This window comes from Carassius gibelio, chromosome A7 (assembly GCF_023724105.1).
Source record: "Carassius gibelio isolate Cgi1373 ecotype wild population from Czech Republic chromosome A7, carGib1.2-hapl.c, whole genome shotgun sequence".
NCBI classification, from domain to species: Eukaryota; Metazoa; Chordata; class Actinopteri; order Cypriniformes; family Cyprinidae; genus Carassius; species Carassius gibelio.
Genome location: NC_068377.1, coordinates 24,105,608 through 24,125,949, shown reverse-complemented (window position 1 = coordinate 24,125,949; position 20,342 = coordinate 24,105,608). Strand labels below are relative to the sequence as shown.

At 36.8% G+C, this 20,342-nt stretch overlaps 1 protein-coding gene across 1 annotated transcript; it reads left to right on the top strand.

Moving 5' to 3' along the window:
* Positions 1-461: 461 nt before the first annotated feature.
* Positions 462-14,342, top strand: tipin (timeless interacting protein). Its single transcript, XM_052601818.1, is given in 11 exon segments — positions 462-1,103; positions 1,347-1,543; positions 1,660-1,793; positions 1,906-1,987; positions 10,852-10,988; positions 11,144-11,237; positions 12,147-12,222; positions 12,389-12,511; positions 13,067-13,121; positions 13,208-13,387; positions 13,564-14,342. Coding segments are annotated over 8 exon segments (900 nt in total). The 5' UTR covers positions 462-1,103; positions 1,347-1,543; positions 1,660-1,793; positions 1,906-1,976; the 3' UTR covers positions 13,788-14,342.
* The last annotated feature ends 6,000 nt before the right edge of the window (positions 14,343-20,342 follow it).

Below are 20,342 nucleotides of genomic sequence, written 5' to 3'. Positions count from 1 at the left end.
GCTGTTCAAAGGTTTGAAGTTGGTAGAAGTTGGTAGTCTCTTATACACACCAAGACTGCATTTATTTGATCAGAAATACAGTAAAACAGTAATATTGTGAAATATTATTACAGTTTAAAATAACTTTCTTCTATTTTAATATTTGAACTGTAATTTATACCATGATCAATTTTTTTTCAGGATCCTTTAATAAATAGAAAGTTCAAAATAAAAGCCTTTACTTGAAATAGCAATATTTTGTGAGACCAACAAAACGGAAGTTCATATTCGTATATCTCAGCATTATTTCAAGTTGTTTTCTGCCATTCACTTAGGTAAGATATTCATTTTACAAATGTAACAATATTTATTGTATTATATTATTTCACTAGAGTCCTGTCTCACTGTAAATAATTAGATTTTTTATTTGATTTAAATTTTTTATAACTCCAAATCCCAGGGCAACATTTTCATGTACCAAGATAGTATAAGTGAAACAGTAACTGCAGCAACAGCAGTGATAACAGTGATAAAATCAGCACTAATCGCTGTAATACTAGTTTTACAGAATAAATAAACTGCCAGTGGTTAACATAATGGTTGTCAAACATTTGTTTATAATCACAGAAACCTCTTTTCACTCTTGGCTCTCTCATTCCCTGTACTTCCTTCTCTGTGAGACATGATCCTAAACCAGTGTGCGTTCTTTCTACCCCTCTGCTGTGTCTACTCTGGTGAGTACCTCCAGGCTGCTGTGGTGACCGACCGTGAGAGAGATCGGCACGACATGGCCACAGCAACTGCTACTCCCACGACCCACAGAAATACCTCACCGGCCTTTAGAGAGCACGACAGCGTGACTGTCAGTCCAACACAGAGCTCAAGCCAGTGTGAATTCCTCAGCGTTTGCTCAAATATACACAGATGAGCTCCACAGCTGCTCTTTAAAGGATTCGGATCATAGAAGAGAGGGCAAAGCTGTGAGATCACAGCTCCTATTAGCATCCCGTGTCTAATGATGCATCCCATCAGGGCAGGACGAAACAGTGCTGTAATATCCTGGGAACAATCCTGGAGCTGTGCTAAAAGACTATCTTAAGATGGTGGTGGCTGTGACATGCCAGGTAACATTATACCAGACGGTCTGACGTTGCAGAAACGCCAATGCGCGTGATGTGTTTCACCACTAGAGGACAACACAACACTCATTCTTGCATCTGAAACTCTCCCGAACCGTTGGGAGAACTTTTCATCTTTAAGATACCTGATGAATTATGTAGTTCCTGTTCGATAACTTAAGCACAAACAACACTATTTGTCTTTTTCATCAGTTTATTACTAAAATAGTGCTTCTGTTTCACTCACAGCTGGTGTACTGTTTGTCCAAAGAGCTGACAGATGTGGAGATTTTTCTAGCTGAAGCAGACACGGCGAATTGAGCCAATGGTGCTGTTTTGGGCACCCCAGTCCGAGAAGCTGTTGTAGTCCTTCTTCTCCAGGATGTAATGGGCTCCTCTGTAGTTAGGCTCCTGGTACACCACCCAGCTGTGGTCAGGAGAGAGAGGTGGGAAATGTGACTGATGTATTTTTGCTAAAATATGCACACAACACTGAATAAATAGCTCAGTATTTTAACCTAAGTGAAACTGTACTCACGTTCCGCCCGTTACTCTGATGGAGGACACTCTGTTAAGGCTGTAACGGCTCATCAGGTTGGGGATGTCATCATGAAGCTCTGTCTTCTTGCCTGAGAAACCTGCCCGCTCAAACAGCTGAGCACGAGGAGGGTTATTGTCCTAGACCACGAAATACAGGTAAACAAACAATTTTTGCATTCATGATTTTGGACCATTATATGTTTCTTTTCTTTTTTTTACAACCAGTGGAAATTCCATTTGTAAAATGGGTGTCTCACTTGTTTCACAGCACGAACAGAGGAGATGTGGTCCCCCTGAGCACACCACCTATCAGTGCAGTTGTACTCCCCCCTGTCAAACATGTCCCACAGGTACTGACGTCCTCGGAAGTTCTCATGTTCATATGCCACCCATCTACACAAGAGCACATATCACAGTTGAAATGCAAAACATATCTAAATGGGCTTTATTTGGCAAAATGGAATTACATTTAACAAAACAAAAATGTTTTAATTTAGCTATAAAAATATTGACTGACTCACAATGTGGAGTAATCAGTAATCCTGCATTTATAAATGTTAATATAAGGTCTCGTGATACAAAACTACCATGTACTCACGCTCCACTCTCCACCTGGACAGAGTTGCATCTGTCAGGAAAATTTTTTTCACTCAGCTTCTGACAGTCAGAGGTCAGGTCCAGTCGCCGACCTGCGAAGTTCCTCTGCTCGAAAAGGGTCACCTGGAAAACACACAAACTAATGTAAAAAAAAAAAAAAAAAAAACACATGCACATTCATTTTCTAAGCACAATATGATGATGAATAATTGTGGGACAATACGGAAACCCTGAAGTAAAATCGAACTAATTTTTCAGCAAATTTTCCTTTATTTTTTCTTTTTCTTTTTCTTTTACACCACTAAAACAGCATAAGAAGAAATAAACAGAGTAGCAAACAGAACATTCCCTACTGACAGCATCAAACTCAATGCTGAGTCACTATTAAGGAATAAATTATCAAAAAGAAACTCTTACCCTCCCACTGGACCCGTAGAAGGCACGTTGGAGCACAGACCCCAGCTTGCTAGGGGAAAAAGTCAAATACTCTTAGCACATTTTCAAACATAAGCATCAACAATCAAACTATTTCTATCAAATCTGAAAGAAGTGAGCTTTTTGATATTCTTTATAAATGGTTTATTTTCTTTCCAAATGTTTATGATATAACATTTAAATTATAGTTACATTTTATTTGTTCCATAGCAAGGCAAATATATATTTGTGTAAATTGTGTGGAACAATTCAGTTTTCCATTTAAAGCATAGCAGTATGTTATTTCAGGGCTGTCTAAATGGTATGGTTGGAACTATATATTTACTACAGTATCTTTTGCAAATCTGTAATGATTCATGGATGCTGGTCTGCCTTTTTCTGCAGTGATTAATACAGTCCTCTTGGGAGGTGCAGATCTGATTGAAACTCGAAAATTTGGTGTCCAAACACACCGCAAACATACCTGTTTTTTTTGGCTAGCCCGGGGACCTCAGTAAAGATGTTTATGTCAGCTCGTGGTGGCCACTAAGACGGTCCTTAAATACAGCAGGTACATAGAAACAGGGAGTGCTAGAAGGCTCATATTCTTTCTGCTGCTCTCTCTGTAGTCTGTCTGTGTATTGATATGCTAAACACACACAGCATGCCATGTTTTGTAAAAGCCTTAAGTTATTTGTGCATACAGAAACTCAAATGCACACATGTAAAGGCTTAAAGACACATCAGTAGAACATGCAAGAGAACACATGTAAACATGATAAACCAACATACATTCTCCTTCATACACACCTAAACACATGACACAGGAACATTTAGTAAAAGAGTGCAGTGTCAACACTTTCTGAAACGATTCAACATTCTTTTCAATACATGTTTTACTTGTATTCATGTTACCAGCAAGTAACCACACATATGTATTGTAGAGATCGATCCAACCATGATTTTCTATAATATTGATCTATATTTATTATCCTAGTTCAGTTGGAATTGGATTCTACTTTTATATATTACATTCTGCACTCTATAAAATAACATGCATTATAAAAAAAATTACTAACTCATCACCTAACAGCTAAACAACCAATTCTTATTTTATTAGTTTTTGCTGACTTATTTATTAACATACATCCTTTATTAAAAAACAGAATTGGTTCAGAAATGCTGGCTGAAATCCAAACATTTTCCCCTTTTTCATAGCATACATTTGTATTTCCCCTTGAGGCGCCAAAATGCAAGTTTATCACCCACACCAGCATCAACTTTTGCTTACAGAGTCAAATGTTCGGTTCTATAAAAGGTGTCAGGAGCAGCACTTTTCCCCTCTCAACCCACTGAATTTGAATAGTGGGTATTTGAGCCTGTGTGTGGCTCCTGAATGGAGCTCGGATCTACTCGACGCTTCCCTGCTGTTTTGTGCTCACGGGCACACAGGCACTGGCCAGCTTTGTGAGGGTGAATGAGGTTTAATGAGCGTTTTAATCATAATCTCATCCTCTCTCCTTCAGATACAAACTTATATCTCCTCTCTTCTGGATAAAATCTACTGAGATGTCTTTCGTATTAGCAGCTCTTGACAAACTGACTTACTTTTTGTCACTGATAGCCTTTTGTGTCAGTTTGTCTTATAGCTGGCTGAAATGAGAGTAAATTCGTCTGATCTTATTCGGGTTTTTTGCATCATTGATATGCCTCAGCTTTGAATGCTTTGAAAGCTGACCACTCTGAGGAAGGTTTTTTTTTTTTTTTGGAAAACTGACCTGAAGTGTCTCAATATATGCATATTTAAGAATTGAGGATGCTACAGTGTGCTGAGGATATGCCACATTCTTCTTTTGGCAATGCACATTTTTGAAAGTGAAGACTTTGACTGGACCAAGAACAAAGTGGGATCATTTCAGTATGGCACATTTCCTTCAGGTAAAGCATTACTCATGACAGTAAATAACACTTTTACAAACAACAGCAAATAGAAGTGCGTTCTTTAACAGCAAATATTAAAATATAAAGAATAATATATTGATTCAGTAATATATAAGCTGATATATAATGTAGAATATACAAAATATGTAAAGTATAAAACAAGTAAATAACACTGTAAATAATAAACCTGTCTTACTCAGTCACTCAAAAATGAAAAACTGTCAACTCACCCTCAAGCTCACAAACCTGTATGAATTTATTTTCTTCTGCTGAACACAAAATAAAATCTATCTATCTATCTATCTGACTGTTTCTATCTATCTATCTATCTGACTGTTTCTATCTATCTATCTGACTGTTTCTATCTATCTATCTGACTGTTTCTATCTATCTATCTATCTATCTGACTGTTTCTATCTATCTGACTGTTTCTATCTATCTATCTATCTATCTATCTGACTGTTTCTATCTATCTATCTGACTGTTTCTATCTATCTATCTATCTATCTATCTGACTGTTTCTATCTATCTATCTATCTATCTGACTGTTTCTATCTATCTATCTGACTGTTTATATCTATCTATCTATCTATCTATCTATCTATCTATCTATCTATCTGACTGTTTCTATCTATCTATCTATCTATCTGACTGTTTCTATCTATCTATATATATATATATATATATATATATATATATCTGTTTCTATCTATCTATCTATCTGACTGTTTCTATCTATCTATCTATCTATCTGACTGTTTCTATCTATCTATCTATCTATCTATCTATCTGTTTCTATCTATCTATCTATCTATCTATCTGACTGTTTATATCTATCTATCTATCTATCTATCTATCTGACTGTTTCTATCTATCTATCTGACTGTTTCTATCTATCTATCTATCTATCTATCTATCTATCTATCTATCTATCTAACTATCTATCTATCTATCTATCTATCTGACTGTTTCTATCTATCTATCTATCTATCTGACTGTTTCTATCTATCTATCTATCTGACTGTTTCTATCTATCTATATATATATATATATATATATCTGTTTCTATCTATCTATCTATCTATCTATCTATCTATCTATCTATCTATCTATCTATCTATCTATCTATCTATCTGACTGTTTCTATCTATCTATCTATCTATCTGTTTCTATCTATCTATCTATCTATCTGACTGTTTATATCTATCTATCTATCTATCTATCTGACTGTTTCTATCTATCTATCTATCTATCTATCTGACTGTTTCTATCTATCTATCTATCTGACTGTTTCTATCTATCTATCTATCTATCTGACTGTTTCTATCTATCTATCTATCTATCTATCTATCTATCTATCTATCTATCTGACTGTTTCTATCTATCTATCTATCTATCTATCTGACTGTTTCTATCTATCTATCTATCTATCTATCTGACTGTTTATATCTATCTATCTATCTATCTATCTATCTATCTATCTATCTATCTGACTGTTTCTATCTATCTATCTATCTGACTGTTTCTATCTATCTATCTATCTATCTATCTGACTGTTTCTATCTATCTATCTATCTATCTATCTATCTGATTGTTTCAATCTATATATCTATCTATCTGTTTCTATCTATCTATCTATCTGACTGTTTCTATCTATCTATATATATATATCTATCTGACTGTTTCTATCTATCTATCTATCTATCTATCTATCTATCTATCTATCTATCTATCTATCTATATATCTATCTGACTGTTTCTATCTATTTATCTATCTATCTATCTATCTATCTATCTATCTATCTATCTATCTATCTATCTATCTATCTATCTATCTATCTATCTATCTGACTGTTTCTATCTATCTATCTATCTATCCTTCGGATGAGACGTTAAACCTAGGTCCTGACTCTCTGTGGTCATTAAAAATCCCAGGATGTCTTTCGAAAAGAGTAGAGGTGTGACCTCGGCATCCTGGCTCAATTCGCCCATTGGCCTCTGACCATCATGGCCTCCTAACAATCCCCATATCTGCTGATTGGCTTCATCACTCTGTCTCCTCTCCATCAGTAAACTGGTGTGTGGTGGGCGTTCTGGCACACTATGGCTGCCGTTGCATCATCCAGGTGGATGCTGCACACTGGTGGTGGATGAGGAGATACCCCCTGACTATGTAAGTGTCTAGAAAAGCGCTATATAAATGTAAGGAATTATTAATTATTAATTATCTATCAATCTATCTATCTATCTATACACACACACACTCAGTGGCCACTTTATTAGGTACACCTGTTGATTTCAGAGTTCAGAGGAGAATGAGCAGACTGATTAGAGATGATAGAAACCAAGGTATGCTGAATACCATCTCTGGTGGGCTACAGCAGCAGAAGACCACGCTGGGTCCCGCTCCTGTCAGCTAAGAACAGGAAACAAAGGCTACAATTCACACAGGCCCACCAAAACTGGACAATAGAACATTGGGAAAACGTTGGCCTGACTCTCGATTTCTGTTGCAACATTCAGATGGTAGAGTTAGAATTTGGCATAAATTTTAAATGCCACAGCCTACCTGAGTATTGTTGCTGACCATGCCCATCCCTTTATGCCAGTTTACATTTTCCGATGGTTACTTCCAGCAGGACAATGCACCATGTCACAAAGCTCAAATAATCTCTGACTGGTTTCTTGAACATGACAATGAATTGATTTTACTCAAATTGCCTCCACAGTCACCATATCTCAATCCAATCGAGCACCTTTGAGATGTGGTGGAACGGGATATTTGCATCATGGATGTGCAGCCGACAAATCTGCAGTAAGTGAATGATGCTATCATGTCAATATGGCCCAAAATCTCTGTTTCCAACACATTATTGAATCTATGCCACAAAGAATTAATGCAGTTCTGAAGGCAAAAGGGGTTCCCAACCCAGTACTAGCAAGGTGTACCTAATAAAGTGGCCAGTGTGTGTATGTGTAAACAGACCAAAAGTTTGGACACACCTTCTCATTCAAAGAGTTTTCTTTATTTTCATGAATATGAACATTGTAGATTCACACTGAAGACATCAAAACTATGAATGAACACATGTGGAATTATATATGGAATTATATACATAACAAAAAAGTGTGAAACAACTGAAAATATGTCATATTGTAGGTTCTTCAAAGTAGCCACCTTTTGCTTTGATTACTGCTTTGCACACTCTTGGCTTTCTCTTGATGAGCTTCAAGAGGTAGTCACCTGAAATGGTCTTCCAACAGTCTTGAAGGAGTTCCCCGAGAGATGCTTAGCACTTGTTGGCCCTTTTGCCTTCTGTCTGTGGTCCAGCTCACCCCTAAACCATCTCGATTGGGTTCAGGTCCGGTGACTGTGGAGGCCGGTCATCTGGCGCAGCACCCCATCACTCTTCTTCTTGGTCAAATAGCTCTTGATGCCTTTAGTGTGACTCTACAATTTTATAGTCATCAAAATAAAGAAAACTCTTTGAATGAGAAGGTGTGTCCAAACTTTTGGTCTGTACTGTATATCAGTATATAAAATGTCATTGAGATGCCATAAATACAAAAAGGAATCATAATGAAATTATCAAATTGAACTCATAGTTATTTTCTCCCCTCAAATACATTTTTATAAATAAAAAAACTGAATCTTATAGAATCATGTTTGATTCATTTCAGCACTCTCTGTTTCTGTTAATAAAAACATTTGAAAACAGTCATCATTGTCATATAAATGCATATAAATGTCATTGAATTATCAGAGGAAATCTCTTAACCATTATAATGGTTATGAATGGACTATGAATATTGAGTTGGCAAATGGGAGGGATTTTAATCAAAAACTTTGAGAACTAATGTCTTAGAACAGACAGGATAAATTGAGCAATTCCAACTGATTCATAAAAAAATTCTGAACATGCAAATCAAAATTTATGGAAACTTGATTACAGACTGACTGATATTTATAAAAATTAAAAAGGCTTCCTTCCAAGCACAAAAGTTCTAGCTCCAAATCATAATTCTCTTCATACGTTGATAAATAAAGTCTATACAACCTCTTAAAAGAACCTTTTTGTTTGCTTGTTTTTTTTCATTCAGCGGTTAAAGATGGAGTGAATGTGAAAGGCTACACAGCTTGGTCATTGCTTGACAAGTTTGAATGGGACGAGGGCTAGTCCGAAAGATTTGGCCTGTACTATGTGGACTTTGTACGTGGAAATAACTTTTTATTTCATCTTTTGTGTCAAAGAGTACAAGAGTCTAATTATTTTTGTGCAACCTGTGATAAATATATATGATGTCTTTATAATATGTCCCAGTTTACATCTTATGAATTTAAGTTGGATAATGTTTACCACAGATTTAAAGCTGGAAAAGAAAGGCCCTGGAAACATGCACCTCAAGCAACCAGCTCCTTGCGGCAGGTTAGTGTAACTGTTGCTGACTTCTCTCCCATGATGAGCAGCACAGGCAGAAGTGATCTAGCTGGGACGAAGAAAAGGAAATTCTGTCACAAATGACATTTTCTATTTATAGCCAAGCATAAAATTATATGGTAACTTTCTAACAGGAATTATCTTTTGTTTGCCCTTTCAGCTAGAAGAAAATCCAAGGAAAATAAGGAACATGCAGATATGCCAAAGGTTTGGCCTGTGCATGATGAAGTTTAGGTTCAGAGCTCAGGATGTCATGTTTCATGTTTTCTGTTCAGTGCTAGTGCTATTTTCAAATACCTTTATGTTTCCACTGAATGCATCTTTTATTAGTTGTCACTGACTCACCTTTATTTTTTTCTCCAGATCCACATATCAGCCACATGAAGATGGTCACAGAGATTGTCGTCCCCACCGTGTGCACGCTCTGCATTCTCCTCACTGCAGTCTTTCTCATGTTCCTGCTTAGAGCACAATTATAAAAACAGACTGCTTCACATTTACACAACTATATATATTTTTTCACATCGCATGTGTCAGAAAATTTCTTTTTTATTAATTATTATTAATAATGATGACATGCTGAGACTTGTTTACAATGTAACGTTACATACATAACAGAATAAGAACCACATGTATGAGAACTGTGCTTCTTAATAAAGTTTGAAAGCCTGCGTTATATCTGTTTTGTTATATTAATGCGTCTACCTCGGTAACGCTAGCAAAACTGTCCGTTATATTTTGTCGCGCTCCGCGCCGGTAGACGTCGCTGTTCTCATCCGCCATACGGACAACGACGCGACTGAACCATTGACGCTCGCCGTAGCGGGGATTTGATTGGCTGAGCGGAAAGCCGCGGTAGAAACTTTAGCTCTGTGCTGTTGATGATCTCTCGTGCTGTGGTTGGTGTTGAAGTTTCGTCTTTTGACAACACATATTCAGTAAGTTCGATGGACCGCATTGATATTCAGCTTTTCACTAAAATTACAGTGTCATCGGTTGAGTTTAACGTCCAGACATGGGTGAAACCGAGGGGCGATGTGCGGGATTGACACAGTCTGGCGCCAAACTGCTGCGACAGTACCAATACAACTCTCCTTTACGATTAATATCCGTTCAATTCGACAACTAAACTATGATTGTATGGGTGCTAATACTAGGGTGACCTCCCATAATTAAATTATGTGAATTTTGTACCGTTTGTGTACTTTTCCGACAATTATGAGGCAATGACATTGTTTGGACGAATACAGCGTGCAACGGGTAACGTAACTTACGCGACCTTCTTCTGAAACATGCACAAATGTGTTTCTTTTTAGCATTGAAGTTATTGTTCAACAGTTTAAGAGACTAAAACGCTTATCTGCGACAGTACAAAGACATGAATAAAATAAATGCTGAGGCAATTTATGATTGACTTCTGTTTGTAAACAAGTCGCTTTACAGAAGAAAGATAGCAGGTTGTTTTTTAAAACTAATTTAACGTTACATTAAAATATTACTAATGCCAAATAATTTACAAAGTACCGGATGTATTTGAAATAGTATAAATAAATTTATTTTTATCATTTAAAAAATATATTTTAATAAGATTTTAATATGAAATGTTGTTTAATATTTGACCGCGGATCCCGGGAAAACCTAGACTTGAGACGACGATGATAACTGCTGTTTGTGTATTTTGTCACTGATCATATAGATACTGTTAAACTGTAGGTATTCGTGTTCAGAAACAGCCAGGGAACTTAATTTATGTCAACAGCACTGAAAGTAGAATGAAATTGTATTTATGTTGTAGGATTGATTAAATGCTCCTGTCCCTACAGGATCCCATGCACAATGCTTGATCCGTTTGACATCCCAGATTATGAGCACACAGAGGATGAGAGGTTCCCTCCTCTCCCCCCTCCATCATCGCCTGGTCAGAGAGACATCGAGGAGGATCCTTTTGGCAATGGAGAAGGTCTGTTTTTCAAAAATCTTGAGCTGTGAGCTGTTCCAATTCCTCGTCCTGCTGTCTCATGCTGCTTAATCAGTGCTGTTAATATTGTACATAGAAGAATCTTCTGTGGAGTTATATCTCACATTGGGATGAAACCCTTACTGTTTCATGTTTAGGTGAGGAGGAAGGAGAAGTGTCAAAACTCGCAGAAGTGCCAGTGGCAAAAAGACGAACAGTGCAGAGGCCTCGGCCTAAACTGGATGCAAACAGGTACAGGACCAGATGGTAGTTAATTGATAATTAATAAAATAATAATTAGTTTGTTTTAGCGGACAGACTATGATTGAGTTAACGTCCTATTTTACCTGTGTACATACAGTTTACTCCCATAAAGCAATATATACTATACAGCAATTATTGGCTGCATGATTGTTTATATTAACTATATTATTGCACAGTTGTGTATATAAAGTTGGATATATATATAATATCCAAATTTATCTATCTGCATACTAGGGTTATGCAGAACAATTAATCGATCGTCGATTAATCCTTGACCAGAGACGCAATCGATTAAAGCTATCGATGGTCAATTAACCAGTTTAATTTTGGGTTGAGTGCAGCCAATGGCCAAAACATGTGCGAGCGCCTGTGATGGTATATAAATGCATCATCATTAATTCTTAATGTACAACTTAAGCTTTTAATGTGATTGAAACTTTAAAAGTACATTAAAATAGAAACCACACAAAGTTCTTCAACATCCTTGTCTTGCCGGTGACTGCGTGCTGCTGCAATAGACACATTTTACTGCATTAAGGTTAACGATTAATCTATTAATTGATGATTAAACATCGATTGAGCATGGAAATGTTTGAAAATTACATCCCTACTGCATTCATATAGTACATGCAAGAAAAGTGATATATTATCTATATTATCACCCAGCTCTTTATATAGCTCTAATATGCTATATAGCATGTTTAAACTGCTGTATTACTTGCTTCATCACAATTAAAATTTTATTACAGAGTTATTACGATATTATAAACATTAGCCTCATGATTATAACTGCTTTGAAACAGTGTTTATTGTGAGAAGTGCTATAAATAAATTTGAATCATCTTGAGTCTTCTCCAGTGTGTAAAGTTCACCTCTTCCATCTCTTCTCTCCTTTAGGTTGATTTCTGAGAAGGGTCTTCCAGCTTTGCGTACTTTATTTGATGATGTTAAGTTCAAAGGCAAAGGGCACGAGGTAATGGCTCATTTTTCACTTTTTGTGTGAAATATTGAAATACTCCTGAATTCATTGCTATTTGATTACAGATTCTGTTGTTCCAGCATTTATGTATATAAATGAATCGATGTGATCTATAAATATAGTTGTCAGTGCTCACCCTCTTCATTCATTTCTGATCCAGGCAGAGAATCTGAAGCTCCTCTTGAAGAAAATGGAGAACTGGGCCCATCGCCTGTATCCTAAAATGCAGTTTGAGGAGTTCATTGATAAAGTGGAGAGTCTGGGAAATAAAAAAGAAGTTCAGGTAAGATGTCTGACATGAAAAATAAAATAAAAAATTATTGAGGAAAATTCAAGATAAAATAGGTTGTTTTAAGGTTACTTAAATTAAAAGTTGTTATATTTTTCAGAGCGTTCTCTATGTTAAAATTGATGGCTTTCAACTACACTGTAATGTTGAACGGCTATAATTTATGGCTAAAATTGAGGTGGACATGCATTTAATAGACATCAATAGCAGTATTGGTCTCAAAAGTACTGGCCTTGGTTAATAATAAGCTACTTATTAAAGAAATGCCATTAAACCTATTTAAACTAGTACACCACTAGTACATTTGGAACTAATCAGGTAGCCCTGTCGAAGGCTGTTGCGCCATGTATCAATTTTTTTTCTTGATGACCACCATGATTGCCATGTTTTTAACGTTAAATTTGTGCTTTAAGAACAAAACATAGGAACATAGGAAAGCACATTAAACCTCATTACCTCATTAAAAAACTCTCAGTTTGTGATATTGTACATCCTTCGTGGAAGTTGTCTGCATGTCTTTGTTAACACTGTCCTTTGTTTCTCCATTAGACCTGTCTGAAACGAATTCGATTGAACATGCCAATAACACATGAGGACTACGTTGGTAATGATATGTTTCAACTTTTGACTGTCTTACAGTACTATTGAATGCAGCAGGTACAAATTAATAGACTTTCTACTTCCCATCAGAGGAGGGTGAGGGTCGAGTACTGGAAGAGTCTGATCCAGCTGGAGAGGAAGGTTTCCCTGAAGATCCGTTTGTCCATTCTACTCCTGCTCCAGCCTCTCTCACTGAGGAATAGCAGCGGCGCATAGAGCTCAACAAACGGCTGGCTCTGGAGAGGAGACTTGCCAAGCAGAAACAGTTAGGTGTGTGGAGTCATTTAATCACCATCATCTGAGTGTTGTTGTTTTTTTGTGGTGTGTTATGATTCGAATGAAAGTTCTCTCATTTGTCTCTAGTCCTGGGTCCACTGTCATGCATATAGATTCAGCTGCTTCAATCTATTTTTTTATCACTATTTGATACACTCTTCTCCCCTCAGAATCCTCTCAGAATTCCATCCAGGATGCAGATGAACCATCAACCAGTATTTCAGGACAGTACCTCAGTCAAGAGAGTCAGGCCACTCTGGAGCAGAGCACCTCAGCACAAACGCCACTCAAACAGAAGTCAGCTGCTCCTCACAATTCCCCTTTATATGATAATGAGTGTGCTAGTCCGCTTCCGAATGGCATAGTTGATGATGATGATGATGATAGCAATTGAACCAATCCTCCCCTTTTGTACCAAGAGGACTAAGAATAAATTAAGAGTTTTTTGGGAAGGGCAACTTAAATCAGTTGGGGTTTTTCCACAATTAACCTTTATAAATTCTTCCCAGTCATATGCCGAACATCTTTTGCAGCTCATTGGCATTTTTTGAAATGCCAACCTAGGGCTTGATCACCACTTATGATCTTATACACACATTAATCTAGTTCAGCGTGCTTGCATTTTGTCATATCTTTTATCCTCTGTGAGGATTTTGAAATGTATTTGCTCATATTCAAAAGATTTCTTATCATTTTACTCTCAGGTTCACAGTAAGATCAGTGTGAACCTGAGAATAAAATCACCACTTTCTGATTATTGGCTAGATATTATTATAATGTCCTAATGTTAGCACACAATACTACAGAGAGCTTTTAAGGTTGACCCATTCCCTATTTTTTTTTTTGAAAATGTCAGTTTGTCATCACCTTCTAATGTTTCTGTCAGTTACGTTTATCCCTGTTCTTTTATTTCAGTGTCAATTTTTCTGAATAAAAATGTAGAAAACCATTACGTGACATAATTTGTGTAGATGTATATTTTGAAGGACACAACTTTTACAATCTGATGAATCAATGTGAAACCGGGCCTAAGCATCAAATACTAATTGACTAAGGATCACACACTGCCATACTTGTAGGTCGTTCAGAACACAAAATAAATATGCACCTGGTTAGGAGGCACATGGGAAATTAAAATGTAACAGTTTTAGTTTTTTTGCTCAAGACTAATTCTGTGAAACTCTTTAATTTTAAATTGGGGCAAAAGTTGTGTAGTGTATTCCTGCCTTAAGTGGAGATGAGTATGTGTCTTGCACATTGATTCTGTAGCATCATAGAATAAAAAAAAATGTGGATCATAAAAACATTACATAAAAATAAATGTTATTTCTAAAAATATTAATATATTAATAAAAGCAATAACAGTGCAGACATCTGTGAAATCTATAAGCTTTCTTCAAACATTTCTTACAAACTTTTTTTTATTCCTTTTTTTTTTTTTTTTTTTTTTTTAGTTGACTCATGATGTCAGAGGATGTAACAGACACATATCTATGACAGTCCAAATAAAGGTGCCACAAACAATGTGACTTTTGCTGTTTGCTGAGAATGTACTTACTGTAACATGGTCAAAGCAGTAAAATGTATGAGATCCAGTGCCGGTACAAGTGCTGATCCTGTCAGGATATCTCTGCAATATCCCACTCGCACCTTCCATCTCCATCGACACTGACCACCTGACCCTCTCGATTCTCCCTTCAAACCATACCTGTGTGAATATATAAGTGTTACACCAGCTCAAAATCAATCATCATGTCCACATTATATGCAGGAGCTATTTTTAGAATATAGGATCTATTAACTTTCTATTCATCAAAGCCAGACAGCACAACTGTTTTCAACACTGGTAATAATAAGAAATGCTTCTTTAGAACCAAATCAGCATATTGGAATGATTTCTGAAGGATCATGTGACACTGAAGACTGGAGTAAAGACTGCTGTAAATTCTACGTTCCACAGAAGTAAATTACATTTTAAAATGTATTAAAATAGAAAGCATTATTTTAAATTTATATTATACAATATTACTGTTTTAATGTATTTTTTTATTAAAAAAGCAGCCTTGGTGAACATAAGAGTGTGCATAGTAGTGTACACTTCTCATTTTCTTTGGTCCAAACACTAAATAATATTCCATAAGAAGGTCATCAAAGTGCATTAGTCATTGGCTGGGTGGCCATGATGTTTCTCATTATCATGTTCACCAGGGGTTCCTGAGGATCCTCAGACAGAGCTCTGTTTGACCTAGTTTAAGCAACGCAGACACGCATAATTATACATGCATGTATCTATCTATCTCTGATCATACTGATAATATGATAATTCTATTGTATTTATTTATTTTGGTTCTGTCTTTATTTAGACACACCATACTGTTATTTAGTACTTTCATTCAGCAAGAATGAATTTAACTAACCAAAAGTAAGAGTTAAGGCGTTTAAAATGTAAAAAAATATTTCTCTTTTCAAATAAACTCAGGATTCTGATTTAGTGGTCTTTTGGCATCTCCCTGTGGCCCTGTGTGGTATCACATCTTCATTTGCAATAATTTGTATTAAAAACAAACATATTTTTAAACAAATATTTTTTTCCTTGCATGGCTTTTGTTGTTGCACTATATACATATATTGTAAGTTATAAAAATTAAAAGTTTTTTATACTATTGCAAATAAGTAAAAAATAATGGTGTGGAGGGGTATAGGGAGGCACCATTATGTCAGTTGTGTATTTAGTGTCAAAGGGAGGCCCAAAGACTGTGAAAACCCCTGATCTATAGTCTATTAATCTCAAAGTTAACAATTAATAAAAATAAAGTTTAATACTGGACAGTCAGGACCTTGTACGCCATTTGTCCTGAGACTGGCCCTTGTCTCTGGGGCAGTAGCAGTATTGCTGAAACTCATTGGCAGTCAGCACACAATCATGGCGAGGGTCCTTCAGTAAAGCACGCAGTCTGTTAATAGTGCCTGTGCAAGACAAAACAAAATGCAACTATGAAAGCAACTTGTAGAACTTACCCTTCCAATTTTCCTGAAGGAATTTTCCTATTTTATTCACACCCAATACTAGAAATGATACTAGGCTTAATTAATAATAAGTAAATCTGATGTCAAAAATTATATTTGAGGGGTTGACCCGCATCCACGGGTGTGCTGAACAGTCTGGTAGGCTATCTGGCTATCTTTTTTCTTTTTTTTAATGATACATTTAATTGATAAAAAAAATTGAAAAGGGGCAAGATTGTCAGAATTTAACCACGTGATTTTTGTCTTTAATCATGTACTGCATTGTGGTGCACTTCAGATTAAAATTATTTTGACAAAGGTGTGTTATTCAAGTTGTGACATCCGCAACCTTGCAGTACTTTAACAATGTTTTACTTATATTCTACAAACTTATAACAATTCAAATGTTTAACATTTTTAATAAGAAATCCCTAAATCAAACCATACAGTAATTTGTATAATTTCATTTCAAAAATAAAAGTAAATTGCTGTTGCTGATTAAAGACAGCAACTGATTCTGTGTTTTACTAACAAATGTGGTGAAGTCATTACACAAATGACATTTACAACACAGCTGTTTAAATATAAAATTCATGATCATGTAAAAAAAAAAAACAGGTGAAAGCTACACAAGTATAGGTGTTTAAGGATGGGCCTATCAACACAAGCAAACATATGTCATAGGATTTCTGTGGTAAGTAATATCTCTTATAGATCTTGATTGGCTCAATGACTCTCTCTCCTCTCCACCTGTAGCTGGTGTGTGGTGAGCGCACTGGCATCATTGTCCTGTGGCAGCAGTCTCATCATCCAGGTGGATGCTGCCAAAGTCCTTTCAGGCAAGTCGTGCCACTCGGCCGCCATCTTCATCTTCAGAACGCCTCCGGGCAGCTATTTCCAAGGGGCAAGGAACTCGACCGGAAGTTGAAGTCGGCTGTGTGCTGCCATCTTTTAGCAGAACTTCACTTGCGTTAGCATTCCCATTGACTCCCATTCATTTTGGCGTCACTTTGACAGCGAATAACTTTACATCTGAGGCGTTTAAAGACTCTGTTTGTCCATTATTTATTTCTAAAGATACACGACAATCTATAAAGGGATCCATTACCTTCTATGTTACATTATGGCCCCGTATAAACAGTTTTTGTAAAAAATAGGCTAACGATTGCGTCATAACCACTCGGCTCTCTGTCGCATTACCGTACAGACGGGAGGAGAAGCTCGCAGGAAATTAACTTAATATGGCGTACTGGCGTTACATTTTAAAACACTATACAAAATAATTAATCAGAATACTTACTCCTGCTCACTCACGCCAAAGAACTCCCCGCTCAAGCTCGCCGTCTCTGCAAGATTAACGATGGCAGTTTGCACGCACAGCTACTAGAAGATTTACATCTGGCAGACAGGTTGCTGACGTCGTCAAGCTTCGTTTGAGTCTGCGCGTCAGAAACGGAAGTGCTAAAAAACGCTAAAACTGGGCTTCATTTGTCTCAATTGAGTTCCAATGGGGTCGCTGTGTCCATTTCTTTTACTGTCTATGGCTATTTCAGACTAACAAGACCAGGCTGCTATCTAAATGAATGGGCATTGAGTCAGAACTGCACTTCCACTGGTCAACGGGACATAAAACTGCATGTATAGAAACAGCAGTAAAATATGATAAAAATCGTTGAAAAATTTTGATGACTTTGCCCCCAAAATAAGGTTTAAAACGACTTTTATCCCCACAGGTTATACCTTTGCTACGCATGCGCAAGGGTTCTTTAACTGTGCGCATACGTCAGTGGAACCAGAAGATAGGCTTAAATGTTTCCCAGCTTGACTGTTAAAAGCAGATGATTGGCCTTCCAGCGGGTGAGTCTGCGCGTCAGAAACGGAAGTTGAAGGGAAGGTGTGCTGATTCTTAGGTATAATTCTTGGCCATCGCCATGGAGTGTCGGTAAGGACACGGAGACAGGAATTCCAGTTTGGTTACTTTAATATCCATCAAGTTTGCCGGTTACATTGGTATGTTGGCATTGCTCTATACAAACTTGTACATGGTCATATGGATATAGGCATGAGTGTGTATTTGTGGTCTAAACAAAGGAAAGGAGAAATAAAATTACATAAATCAAGTGATTTAGAACAAACAAGATAACATTATCAAATGTAAACAATCAGTTTAGCATATAAACTTATAGAATGTAAACCTTAGAAACTAAGCAGCATATGTAAACATATGGAGATCTGCATTAAATGTACATTTGAAACATTAACCACACTTCTGAACTGAGTAGCATTCGAATTAGGTGGAAATATTGCACAATCACAATAATGATTTGAATATGAAGATTCTAAGTATACATATTTGGTCTACAGCGCTTATGTTTACATTTCAGACTAACAAGACCAGGCTGCTATCTAAATGAATGGGCATTGAGTCAGAACTGCACTTCCACTGGTCAACGGGACATAAAACTGCATGTATAGAAACAGCAGTAAAATATGATAAAAATCGTTGAAAAATTTTGATGACTTTGCCCCCAAAATAAGGTTTAAAACGACTTTTATCCCCACAGGTTATACCTTTGCTACGCATGCGCAAGGGTTCTTTAACTGTGCGCATACGTCAGTGGAACCAGAAGATAGGCTTAAATGTTTCCCAGCTTGACTGTTAAAAGCAGATGATTGGCCTTCCAGCGGGTGAGTCTGCGCGTCAGAAACGGAAGTTGAAGGGAAGGTGTGCTGATTCTTAGGTATAATTCTTGGCCATCGCCATGGAGTGTCGGTAAGGACACGGAGACAGGAATTCCAGTTTGGTTACTTTAATATCCATCAAGTTTGCCGGTTACATTGGTATGTTGGCGTTGCTCTATACAAACTTGTACATGGTCATATGGATATAGGCATGAGTGTGTATTTGTGGTCTAAACAAAGGAAAGGAGAAATAAAATTACATAAATCAAGTGATTTAGAACAAACAAGATAACATTATCAAATGTAAACAATCAGTTTAGCATATAAACTTATAGAATGTAAACCTTAGAAACTAAGCAGCATATGTAAACATATGGAGATCTGCATTAAATGTACATTTGAAACATTAACCACACTTCTGAACTGAGTAGCATTCGAATTAGGTGGAAATATTGCACAATCACAATAATGATTTGAATATGAAGATTCTAAGTATACATATTTGGTCTACAGCGCTTATGTTTACATAAACAAATGATCTTGCAGAGCCGCGGGTCTTCCGCGCGATCGTCTAATCTTATACATAAACATCTCAACAAATGATCTTAATCAGCGTTAACAACACCATCCAAGATAAGCAAACACTTACTTTTGGTCATTAACGCACACGACTTTGACAGGAATCAGGAGAAAACGACACAAACCATCTCTTTCTGACCATGCAAAACGAAGCTTAAAGGTTCTATTTTAACAGTCATCCGATAACACAGTGATTTGATTGGCTGTCCTGTCGCGTGATCAGTGCATGATAACTACGGTGGCCTGGATGCTTGTTAACCTGGATACCCAAGAGTGTCCAGCAGATGGTGCAGTTGACTTTACTTTTCTACAGCCGCCCCTACATTTGCTGTGCAAATGTAATTTCTAACCTCCTTGTTTAGTCTGTTGCAGGGTCATTATCTGGAATGGCGGGCAGTGTGATAAGATGAGACACTGGTCGATGGTAGTGCTTGTTTTTTACTTCAATTTCTGCAGAACGGACATTGCCATCTGATCCAGGGTATATGGTTACTACTTTGCCGACAGGCCAAAGAGCTCGGGGGAGTTGGTAGTCAATTATCATCACAACAGTCCCAGGTGTGAGGTTGCTGGAATCTCTCATCCATTTCTGCCGTGGTTGCAGTGTGGGCAAGTAATTCTTTATAAAACTTGTCCAAAATTGATCTGCCAGTACTTGTGATTGCCGCCATCTTTTTCGACT